This window comes from Silurus meridionalis, chromosome 28, assembly GCF_014805685.1.
Source record: "Silurus meridionalis isolate SWU-2019-XX chromosome 28, ASM1480568v1, whole genome shotgun sequence".
Classification (NCBI taxonomy): Eukaryota; Metazoa; Chordata; class Actinopteri; order Siluriformes; family Siluridae; genus Silurus; species Silurus meridionalis.
The window spans coordinates 12,591,376-12,603,531 of record NC_060911.1 but is presented as its reverse complement, the minus strand read 5'-3'; the positions used below and the strand labels follow the sequence as shown (position 1 = coordinate 12,603,531).

At 38.3% G+C, this 12,156-nt stretch overlaps 1 protein-coding gene across 9 annotated transcripts in view; it reads right to left on the bottom strand.

Moving 5' to 3' along the window:
• Positions 1-12,156, bottom strand: part of eys (eyes shut homolog) — a 400,588-nt gene that overhangs the window by 139,990 nt on the left and 248,442 nt on the right. For all 9 annotated transcript variants that reach the window (XR_006924828.1, XM_046842744.1, XM_046842742.1 and 6 more), the window contains 2 exons: positions 1,180-1,361; positions 755-846 (listed from right to left, as the gene is read on the bottom strand). Coding sequence is in view for 8 of the 9 variants with exons in the window: in XM_046842744.1 (XP_046698700.1) it covers positions 755-846; positions 1,180-1,361 (274 nt within the window). In the remaining variant the exon portion in view is untranslated. The remainder of the gene's footprint in view (positions 1-754; positions 847-1,179; positions 1,362-12,156) is intronic.

Sequence of the window (12,156 nt, the reverse complement as noted above, 5' to 3'; positions counted from 1 at the left end):
GGAGAGGGAACATGTGGCTTATTATCAGTTATCAGTTAATCAGTTTAGCTAGAATTTTGTACCACTCACATACTGTATGGCACACTGTTCCTCGTGATTTGCAAATACATGAATTCTGTTTTTATTTACATTTTACACAGGGTCCCAACTTTTTTGTAATTGTAGTTGTACCTACGGAAGAGCCATTGTTAGTAGGTGATATTCTTTCCACCACCTTTTTTTCAAAACCGAGAAGAGTCTTGAGATTGAGCTTCATTGTACCCTGAAGGTTGACCAGTCAAGCAGTGCTAGAGCATCTTTTTTCCCTGGTGGTCTAGTGGTTAGGATTCTGCGCTCTCACCGATGCGGCCCGGGTTCGATCCCTGGTCAGGAAACCAACCTCAGCCATTAGGGTTGCACAAGCCAGTGCACTCTTAGTGCTGGTCCCAAGCCCGGATAAATGGGGAGGGTTGCGTAAGGAAGGGCTTCCAGCGTAAAAAAAACATGTGCCAAATCAAGCATGTGGATCATGAATACGGATTCCCGCTGGGGCTCCCCTAATAGGAGAAGCCGAAAGTAAGTTTTTTGGGGTGGTATGGGAGTGCACTGCAGTGCACTGTATGTGAATGCTTTCATCCCCTGTCCAACATGGGTACTATCAGTATCTATCCTAAGCCTGTCATGAAACCTGCATGCCCAGGCATGTCTGCACACAGTAGAGACAACTTTCTATCACTTTTGGACAACTTGAAAGAAATTACGCAAAAAATATTACCTTATGTGCACCAAATACTCTTTGCCATCATTGACCTGTACTTTGGTATTAATGCTATGAATCCCTTCGTTTTGGCTGCAGGAAAAATCATACTGGAAAAAAAGGAGACAAATGAACAATTAGAAAACGTGAAGCGTTGCTTTTAAAATACTCAGAAGAGAGTTTTAGTCTGTACTTATTTGAATGTGAGATTTTAATTAATCTCACATGAAGGCATTTGAAGCGAGGGGATCGAGAAAATGGTAATAATAATGATAGAAATTATCCTGATTATATAGTAGGATAGACACCAATACAGAATGGTTAATTAACTTAAATCTCAACATCCCTGACATCTTGAATTCTAATTCCCAAAATGAAACTCACACCACGTATAAAACATCTGACACGTAGCTTTTAAATTATAGAACCTACTGAACCTTTACCTGTAAAATTCCATTGTTGAGGTAGAGCTTGAGAAAGAGGCAGCCAAATGGCTGGTCGACGAATAGGATTGTTCCGTTCACAGAGCGAGTCTGAAACCTCACTGTGATATTACTCACAGCACTGAGATGAATGTGCTCAAACTCCAGGAAAGATGCACCAGAATATCTTCCATAGCTGATATCTAGAGAGAGTCAAAGAAATACACAAATTCAAGTAGTGGAGAAAACAGTGCAAAGCAAAACTGTTTCTCTAACGATGTATCTCAACACTATGGAGAGCTGAGAGTAACATAGAATACAGATTAACATGGCAGAGGTAGAGCTGCACCCTGCACAAAACAGGAAAAGAACCGCTGGTTTCATTTCATCTTTTTTTTGCACTACAAAAACTGTTTGCATCATGTTTTCCATTTCATCGTATCGCAGTGAATCACATTGTGTTGAATAAAATCGACAGATCGCACTGCATCGTAATACGGGTGAATCATCTCGCATTTGGTAGCTGCTTTATATGTATCTTTAATGTATCATAGGTGATGAATCACATTGGGCTCATTTATGGAGAGGCATATCCCTAATATATATATTAGGGATATATTTGTTCTACATAATACAAATGTCATTTTAAATCATAACGTTGACAACATTGAGTGAAAAGACGATTCTTTTCAAATACCCACATGAACTTCAGATTGTCACGGTATTTGCGTAGTATGCTTTCGTTTTAATGACAAAAATGTTAACCTCCTGCTCTACAGTATTTTAGATCAAATCCATCGAAATGTCATCTAAACACACGCTTAGAAGCGTTGAAAATATTAGGCATGAACAAAATATCTATAGAGCTTTTGCATGCAATCAATTAACGCTCACTATCACTCATTTGCTTACATTCAAATATTGACCTGGAAAGAGTAAGAATATGAAGATCTTGAATAACAGATATATAAAATATTTTGAAGATTTTTTTCATCATTAAAAAAAAGGGTTTTCTACGGAAACGCATTGCATTCACAAAAAAAAAAATCATTAAAAAAGGATCTCAATTACGACTTATCTTATAATTATGACTTCTTATCTCAATTATGAGATCCTGATCTCACAATTATGACTTAGTATCTCATAATTATGAGATAAGTTGGGGCAGTCTGTGGCAGGGGAGCGTTTTAGCGCATAACACCGGATCTGACGTTACTGCGTTTTTTTGCTCTGAAGCACCTCATTGCGCAACCATGGAGATGTAGCAGCTATCATATGGAGTTACTAAGTCATAATTATAAGATAAGGATCTCATAATTATAAGATACTAAGTCATAATTATGAGATCAGGATCTCATAATTATGAGAAGTCAATTATGAGATAAGTCATAATTATGAGATAATTCAATTATGAGATAAGTCAAATAAGATAGTAAGTCATACTTATGAGATCAGGACCTCATAATTATGAGATAAGTCAATTATGAGACAATAAGTCATAATTACGAGATAGTAAGTCATAATTATGAGATCCTTTCTGTGAATTTTATTTTTAGTTGTGAATGCAATGGGCTTCCGTAGTTTTCCATTTGAATAGAAAAAGAAATATTTAGAATGTGGCCTCTGAATTTTGGACTCTACTTTATACTGTATGTTAGCTGTGTGCAACCCAGTTTGTCAGTTTGCACAACACTAAAAATGCTTCCTTCCTTTCACGTTGAGCATGCCAAAGAAGCTTGAAAGCATGTGGCTTTTCTTCTCAAGGCCTTCCATTATCACTGTGACTCATAGAGTAGCTCTTTGCTCTACAATCACAGAACTTCAAACAGGACTGAATGAATTTTGAATGCGCTTTTAAAATCCTCCCAAGACTTCACAATTGTCCCCATTTAATATATGAAATATATTTAAGTATGCACAATAATGAGTGTTTTTCAATATCAATTATGTAAAATGAGAACTGTGGAATATTTTGGGAAGATTTCTGGCCTGATCCACAAGCAAAAGATATTGGAGGGAGAACAAAAAGCAGGTAATAACAGATGAGATACGTAGAACAGATGCAATGCAGAAGATCTTTCCAATTAAAACCTCATAGTCACCCAGTGACAGCCCAGATATTTCCACATCTGAGCTATGTACTGTATTCAGTTTTCTTGATAAGGAGGACACTCAATTGGGGTAAAATTCTTAGTAAGAATTTTTTTTTTTTTAAGAAATTGCTCACATTTATAGGTTCCTGGAAATTCTCACTTTTCTAACTTATGTTGAAGCATGTACCTGAGATACTCTCAGTAAAATCTTAATCCAATAAAAGCACTTCATTTGCCTTTAAATGTGCTTAAGCATCAGAAGTACTATGATTAATTATGGCTATAATGTTCCTATTATCATTTTTGTCACAAGACTCTTGCGTTATCAACTCAGTTTAAAAGACACTAATGTAACTCTTAGCAACCAATCTATTAATAGAGCTATATTGAGGAGTTCCAATTTTCATGAGCCCAAAACCTTCTTTTGAACTACTTGAAAAAAAAAGCACACTGGTGTGGTGGCGAGTTAGAATCAGGGGTTTCTTCCATCATTTATTCTTCTTAAAATGTTCTGTTGTGTTCACCTGATACTAAACTGTCTGTTGGTGCTAAGTAGATACCACCAATCAAAACAGGTTCAAAAGCTCTACACTGATTGGTGGCTTGACAAGTTTTTATTCACTCATAATGCCAGATTTTGCAAAATGTAGCTAAGTAAAAAGTACAAAGTGACTTTGAAATGTAGTGAAGGTAAAATAAAAGTCTCCCCAGATAGAAGTACAAAGTGAAGTACAGATGAAGCTACTTAACTACAATAACAAATTGCATTTACTTTGCTACTGTCCACCACTAGATATTAGCCAATACTCTTCTGTCACATACTTCTCAAGATGAAGGTAAATTGTTATAGCTCACGTCTTGTGAGAGATACAGTAACAGCCAATTAAGCCGGAGGTCTGTTAAAAACCAATCACCACCGCTGGTTGGGGCATTTTTAAAAAGAAAACTTTTAGTTAAAAAACCCAAAGGTTTCTAAAACCACCGAGGTCTGGACCTATTGGTCTCACAGCTAGTTCTAGCCATTGCTATAAGATTTGGACAAGTTTAGAGGAACTCTGGCTCTGATCATCAGTCAATCAAGACATGGCGCAATTACACTTGGCAACAACAAATGACTTCTCTATCTAGGTAACCGATCTATCTTTCCCGTTCAATATTTAAATAAGTCTGCAGAAGATGGCCCCGTTGCAGATCGGGCCTGAAGTGGGCTCCTCTGAAACAATTCATATTAATTAAAGTCTTATATAAATAAATACACTTCTTGCTTTCAGGTTCATCAACATAAACACTGGATGGCCGGGCAGTGTACATGAGTTTACTGGGTTTTGCATGATGTTGACCTGCGAATGCAGACACGATGGCTGGATTGCGTTTACATTACATTGATATCCGTTCACAATGTGTTCTCAACTACCTTTGCACCAGGACACTCTGATCGGATAACATTCCGATCAGAAGCACATTTATACTTGTCTTTTCAATGTGTACAGCAGGGGCACAAACTTTTTCAGCATGCAAGCTACTTATAAAATTACCAAGTCAAAATTATCCATACTGGTAGATCGCGATCGACGTACTGGGCACCCCTGGTGTACAGTATACAGACAACAGGTCACATGGTAATGTGAAGTGATTTGATCCTGGCAGCAATTAGGACAAATAAAAATAACAAGGAAGATCCATTCCTCCTCCATCTTCTGGCTTGTAAGTTGTGGAAATGATTATGAAAAATGTCCCCCAGGTGAGCAAATCACTCATTAAATTGAGTTTCTTGTTGATGAAAAGTTTTGATGTAGTCACGGCCAACTGCCAGCAGGCACGGCTATGCCTCATTAGCATGGGAAGGCCTCTTTCCAAGACTCCATGTTTGTCAAGAAGGTGTATCAAGGATCTCAAATGCAGGTGTACTTTGGTTCTAAAACTTGGCCCTGAATAGCAGTTTGAACATTAGGTTTAGGTTAGCTAGGTTTTCAAATGGTTCAAACTGCTACAAAACCTGAAATGCCAACTAAATTCATTTAAAATCTGGGGAAAAAAAAACCTGAAGAAAACACTGTCTGTCAAGATTTGTCAAATGTTAAAAATGACAACGGACAGCTTGATGACTCTCTAGCCTAGAATAGAAACTGTCAGTATTTTATTACTGTCTACAAAAAAACACAATTTCCTACATCATTCTTACATCAGACTTCTTTTGTGCCGCATCAGCTCGGGGGCGTTCAGCTCAGCACAGACACAGTCACGCCACCACTTTAACCAAAGCATCAAGGAATACTGCATTCTCGTCATCGTGCACTGTATTTCTCCGAAATCAGCCAATAGCTTTTACGTTGAGTTTATTAGTGTGCGAAGAAAGAAGGTGAAGGAAGTAAGCTAGATTCTCAAAAACTTCGAAAAAGGAAAACGCAACAAGAACAATAAAGAACTTCCTACCAATCGCCTTAATTTCAATAAACGTTTACTAGCTTTCTCTCGCATTCCTTTCCCAATTCCAAAACCGATATTAAAGAAATGTAAGTTTGAACTCATCAACTATCGACAGATATTTAGAGGTGGTATCAAAAAATTCTCCAAAGGTGTCAAAACGGTGACCTAACTTTTCAGGAATATGGCGAAGTCCGCAGGAGCCGAATGTGAGGAGTACTATGGTTGCAAAAGTGAAATAATGTGAAGTGAGATTGTTCTTCGATGATCAACATGCACAAGTTGCTTAATGGTTGCGATATTTTTGGGGGTTGAGCTCGTTGAAGGTCTTCCTTATCTCTCGTCGTCTTTCAGTGACATTCTTCCGCTTATGACGTGCTCTTTTGTTTCTGTAGCAGGTTTGCAGAGTTTCACGCAAAATTTCATGTTTGCTCCTTGTTCTAACTTGCTGCCCATGATGAAATCACAGATGTTGTAATGCACATGGTCAGAATAGCACCATTTAGCACCGTTAGTCTCAAAACATTTTGATACCACCTCGTAATGTCCATGACCAAAATTAGAAAGTCTCAATTTAGGGGTGTAAAAAGTACCTTAAAATCATACTTGAGGAAAATTATAGATTACTGCAAAACAGACTCCATTACAAGTTCAATTTCATAAATTTCAATATGACTTCTTAAAATACAAATCAAATTGTACACCTCAAAATACCAGAATGATACAAAGACCAAACAAGTCAGCTTAAAAAAAGAGAAAGTAATAAAGCTTTAAAAATTTTAAAATAACAAAATTACAGTACATCACAAAGTAGAAGAACCATTAGTATTCAATGAACAGATAAAATGGGGATGGCGATATAGCCTCTTCTGGATCAAATGTAGTTGCGTAGAGAGACAAAGTTGGTTATATCTTTGATACCCAGTAAAACTAAAAAGTAGCCAAAAAATTACTTAAGTACAAAACAAAGTACATTTACTCAAACACTTTACATCGCTGTCTAAAATGAAATATACTTTATGGACAAATGTTTTGGGATACCCGACATTTCCAGCAATATTTTGTTCTTCTCCAAACTTATACCCAAGTAAGTCTCACACAATTGCATTGAAGCTTTTGGATGCATTAGTTTGTTTGTTTATTGTTTTTTAATGCAATGTAAGCATCGGTGGCTAATTTTTATAGCAAGCTCAAGCTGGGTATGATGAGATGTTATCGCATTTAGCAGGGTTCCGACTACAGCAGAGAACAGTGGTTATTTGGAACGCTTCAGTTTCATGTTCCATAAGTATTTTCTTTGGTCGTGCATTTTGAAAGAATCCTACATATGTACTTAGAAAAAGCTACTGGAAAAGTCTTTCTTTAGATGCACTAGCAATACATTTTTCCTTCACTTGAATTGGAAGGCCCAAATCTGTTCCAGCATGATTCATGACAGCTCCATGATGCTCATGAGTTAGAGTTTATGAGTTGGAGTGGAAGATCTGGAGCGGCCTGTTCACCCTACAGCCCCTAAATTTAATTCTGCTACTAATAGAATAAAATGTCACATACCGTATACATTATGGCAAAATTCGTCAGAGCACAGACCTGGAGCACGGAGGGTTAAGGGCCTTGCTTAATAGATCATGAGTGGCAGCTTGGCGATATTGAGGCTTGAACCCCCGACCTTCCGATCACTAGCCCAGAACCTTAACCACTGAGCTGCCTCTCCCCAAAATCTGGGAACATATTCCCAAAAGAGTGGAGGTTGTTCTAAAAGTAAATGGGGACTAAACATGAAATGAGGTGCTCCAAAATCACATATGAATCAAATCTGTAGTAAACAAATGTTTATCCACTGCCTATTTTTCAAGCTCTGTAAAACACCATTCTCCACCAAACAATGCCATGAGTACTTTCTATTACTGGAGAAGAATACACACAGAAGCGAAGTCATAGAAGTCCTCATACAAATACGTGTGTCATGCGAAATACGTGAGCACCATTAAATTAGCAGGCAGCAAACAGACAGACAGGGTATTTAAGTTCCATCTTTGAAAGCCCCTTAAATTTACTGTAATGAGAGACAGATTGAGTCGCTAAATAATTCAACGATAGTTACGCTACTAAATTATAGAGTATTTTGAAACGTCTGCACACATTACAGCTTCACAGCCTTAACTAAGTATTGCGCGGCCGATTGAATCTGTGCACACGATTACTGTTAGTGCATAGTATACCTCAACAAACAAACAAACAATTAATTGGATTGGATATGTTAATTAGATTGGAAATATTGGATATGCTGAATCAAGTGCTACTTTAGAAACTGCCAAGTAATATGAGCGCCATTCACTCCGTCACTCGTTCAAAACAATTCGAAATTTGCAGCGATTGACTGCAATTAAATAAACCCCCGATTTATTGCAGAATTGCATTTGCCACATAACTAATTTGCTTGGCTGATTTTCCCGGTCTCGCAGATAGCACGATAGACCAAAACACCTATAGGAGTTTTATGATGAAAAAAATTGTTTTTTGATAAAAATAAAATGAAGTAAAATGTTAACACAGTACACTACTGTATACATAAAATAGCATTTTTGGGTTGGCATCCGTTAATCGCATTTTTTTATTTATCGCGGACGGTTTTGGAACGGAGTATCTGATATAGGAATATTACTCCAATTTGGCTTCTAGTGCTAACTAAACTGTGTAGCATGAAAATATCTCGGTAGGTAATAAACTGTCAAAGTTTAAAAATACTTTTTTTTTTCTACCCTGATTACCTTTTCCAGATGATAAACTGAAATAATTGGATTATAAACCTAGCCAATTCCTCTAAAATATCTAAATAGAAACCTTTATTTATACATTTTCTTTTTTATATAATAAAGTGCACTACACCATTTCGAGGTTTAGCTGCATTAAAGTCTGCTGCATTGCACTGTATTTTTACGATAGCTGCTTTTATTAATGCAGTACGTGCTTACTGCACCGTCCCACAGTGATAACACCTTTAGAAGCCTGAAAGAATGCACACCTGACACACTGCTGCGACGCAACAGCCTGGATGCAGCTTCACAGCCAAGCTACACCTCATTAACACTGCTCATGAATATGCATCGATTCTGGTGACCTTAACGTAGCACCGTGTTTCATGAATCCAGGGCCACGAAATGATGCGAATCAAGGCTATTAAAGCCACGGAACAATTAGGCAGCAGCGGCACGAACATATACAAACCATAAACCCAGTTTATTACACAGTGTAATCTAATTATCGATATTTCATAATGTCCAGGAGCAAACGTTTTTTTTCCCCGACAACGACAAAACAAACGGCTTGATAATTAAACCGTGCCCCTGAAGCTGTACAGTATACTGAGAATGTACATTTCTCTGACCTGAGCTGCCTAGGTGTGGCATTTGATCTCCAGACCTTACTGGAGAACTATAGAGGTTACTATGCAGATCATGTTAGGAAGAGCCCATGGATAGTGGTTTCTACACCGTTTTCAATTTTCTTCTGACTCCACCAGGGACGTTCACTGTTATGGAATATAAGTGTTTATTTTACCTAAGTGTCTTTATTTTTAGGGCCAAGGCTTATACAAGCCTTATACAAACACGAGGCATTTTCAAACCCCCAGCCAACAGAACCTGTAACGTTTGCTTCGAAATTCCCTCTTCCCACCTTCCCTATGATGTAAAGTGACACAGTAATCCAGGCCCCGGTGCCTTCAACAACCCGCATTCCTGAAAGACAAAGACTAGGGGGGCAACGGTACACATTTTGTACCGAACCGGGTCAGGACAAGGCTTTCGGTTCGGTGCACATGTGTACTGAATGCAATACTTTTTACATCAGAAACATAGTTCCTTCTGAGAATCTGAGTACCATTTTTTTTTTTACCATCTAGCGATATGGATTCTTCTGCATTTTATGTCTAGGTTTAAAAACGTTTTCTTAAAATGAGAAAATCCTGACAATTCCACATATCGAGGGAGTGAATGAATGAAGGATAGAAGGAATGAAGACATTCGTTAAAGTCTGCTGAAAAAAGAACATTTATGTAGATCATACTGTATCTTGATTAGTTTTTTCCATTGAATTAATTGCATTTAATCAATTTAATTTGTGCCGTTTAAATAATAATAAAAAAAAAACCCGACAAGCAATTTTGTGTTTCGCATTTCTTCCTTCTACATCATCACGAAATTAACCCGGGCCGTGACTTAAAAACCGAGGTACGTACCGAACCAAACCGTAAAGTTTGCGTACCGTCAGACCCCTAACAAGGACGCGAGAGATCATTTGTTCCTCAAAATGGCTTAAGTGACTGGAATATTGAATCAGAGCTGAAGGCGATATCACAAAGAGCAAACGAAGGTTTTAACTGAGCGCCTCACAAAAAAACTATTCTTAGGCGCATCTAGGGCTCGGGGTGTTTTTAGAGTGCGACCTAGATAGACGCATTTAAGAGCCCTCGTTAGTCGTCTGCGCAACGGTGTTGGCGGTATCGCCGAAGCTAGCATCAACAAGCCACGTATGTGCGATCGTATCTGCTGTTATCAATTAGCACGTAAATGACAATAGCAGACGATTAAACGGACTGAGATCAAGCTGACCGCGGCGCTAATGAACTGAAGAGGAGTACGATTATAATCAGCTCCGACATCCGACAGATCATGTGTCTTCTTGTTAGTATCTGGACGATATTGTTGTCCTCGTTAAACAAGACAAAACCCTCATGCAGTTCCTGCAAAATGAAGTAGAGACTCAGCTGTGCTACATTGGGTGTGCAGGGTGGGAAAGGAGAGTGGGAACACTCTGAGACAATAGCATGTAGCAGGTGCAGCGAGAAGAATCTCATTACATAAAGATACGCATCTTTAGGGTACACAGTGCCGCACCATGACAGCCTTGGCTGCAGGAAAAAAAAAGGAAAAAATAACAAGCTCGGGAATGAAAGCACAGGTCGGCGCCTGAAAAAGTGGAGAAAGCTGCTGTGAAGTGCTGTCTTCTGTCCTTCAAATGCGGCCGCATTTAAAAGGACACGTTCTTTTCAGAATCCATTATTGATGATGGGTTTGGTCAGGCTGCCTCACATTTCTGTCAATAAACTTCCTCGTGCTTTATCAGGGACAAAATCGTGACCTCAATATCATGCCGTCCAGGCGAATGAGGCTGCCACGGATGTCTGGCGGCAGAGAATGTGTGTGGACATCTCCGCGTCCTCTGCATATTGACTTTCCCACATCCGTCATGCATTGATTTCTATAGAGAGCATATTCGGATAATGAAGCTCTCCCGTCCTCTGGGCACAGACTTCATTCGAATACATGTTTATCTTTCGGTGCTTGACGATATTTCATTCCGGAAGACAAGGCATTACTCGTGCTTTTTCGAAAAAAAAATCTTTTTTATTTCTTTTTTTTTATCGATTTAGATTTTCTTTCATATTCAAATACTGCAGATCACCTGGCTGATCGCTGAGATCTTGCACATAGCTACATTTTTACCCTTAAAATCAGTTTGGGAAAAGCTCATATTTCTTTGCCAGTGCTGACTTCAGTGCTAAGGGTTTGTTTGTGTAAATGCCAGAAACCAATTAACACATTGCAAAGTAAATTTAAAAGTACATCACTGGTCCCCCTTGAATCTGCTCATTAGATTAGTTAGATGCAATCTCAGTGTTATTTATTTTCGGGTTTTGAGCACAGGTCAGGTATATAGACTGGTCACATAGGAAAAGGCTTTGCAGAGACATATGGAATATAAGATAAAGAACTATATTTTAAATACCTTATATTTATAAAAGAAATTCGAAGTTGGAACTATGAACGGAAATCTTGGACAAACTAAGTTTTTTGTTGCCTAAATAGCAAATAGCTTTGAGGGTGTTATCCAGATAAAGAAATCTAGAATATGAACACCTGGAACACTGAACACCTGCAAAAAAAATCAATCAATCAATCTGTCTGTCTGTCTGTCTTATAGGATATATATAGTCAAAGTGTGTGTGTGTGTGTGTGTGTGTGTGTGTGTGTGTGTGTGTGTGTGTATATATATCAGCCACACCGATCAGCCACAACAATATGACATAATATTATTAATTTTTTAATATGACCTGTTAGTGGGGGGGTATTTATTAGGCAGCAAGTGAACATTTTGTCCTCAAAGTTGACGTGTTAGAAGCAGGAAAAATGGGCGAGCGTACAGATTTTTAGTGAGTTTGACAAATTGTGACGTCTAGACAACTGGCTCAGGGCATCTCCAAAACTTCAGCTCTTGTGGGCTGTTCCTGGTCTGCAGTGGTCAGTATCTATTAAAAGTGCTCCAAGGAATGAACAGTGAAGAACGGTGGGTCGTGGTCGGCCGAGGCTCATTGATGAACCTTAATATCTTAATATAACTATCTATCTATCCAAAACACACACACACACACACACACACACACACACACACACACACGTATGCACATCTTAAGAAAAGT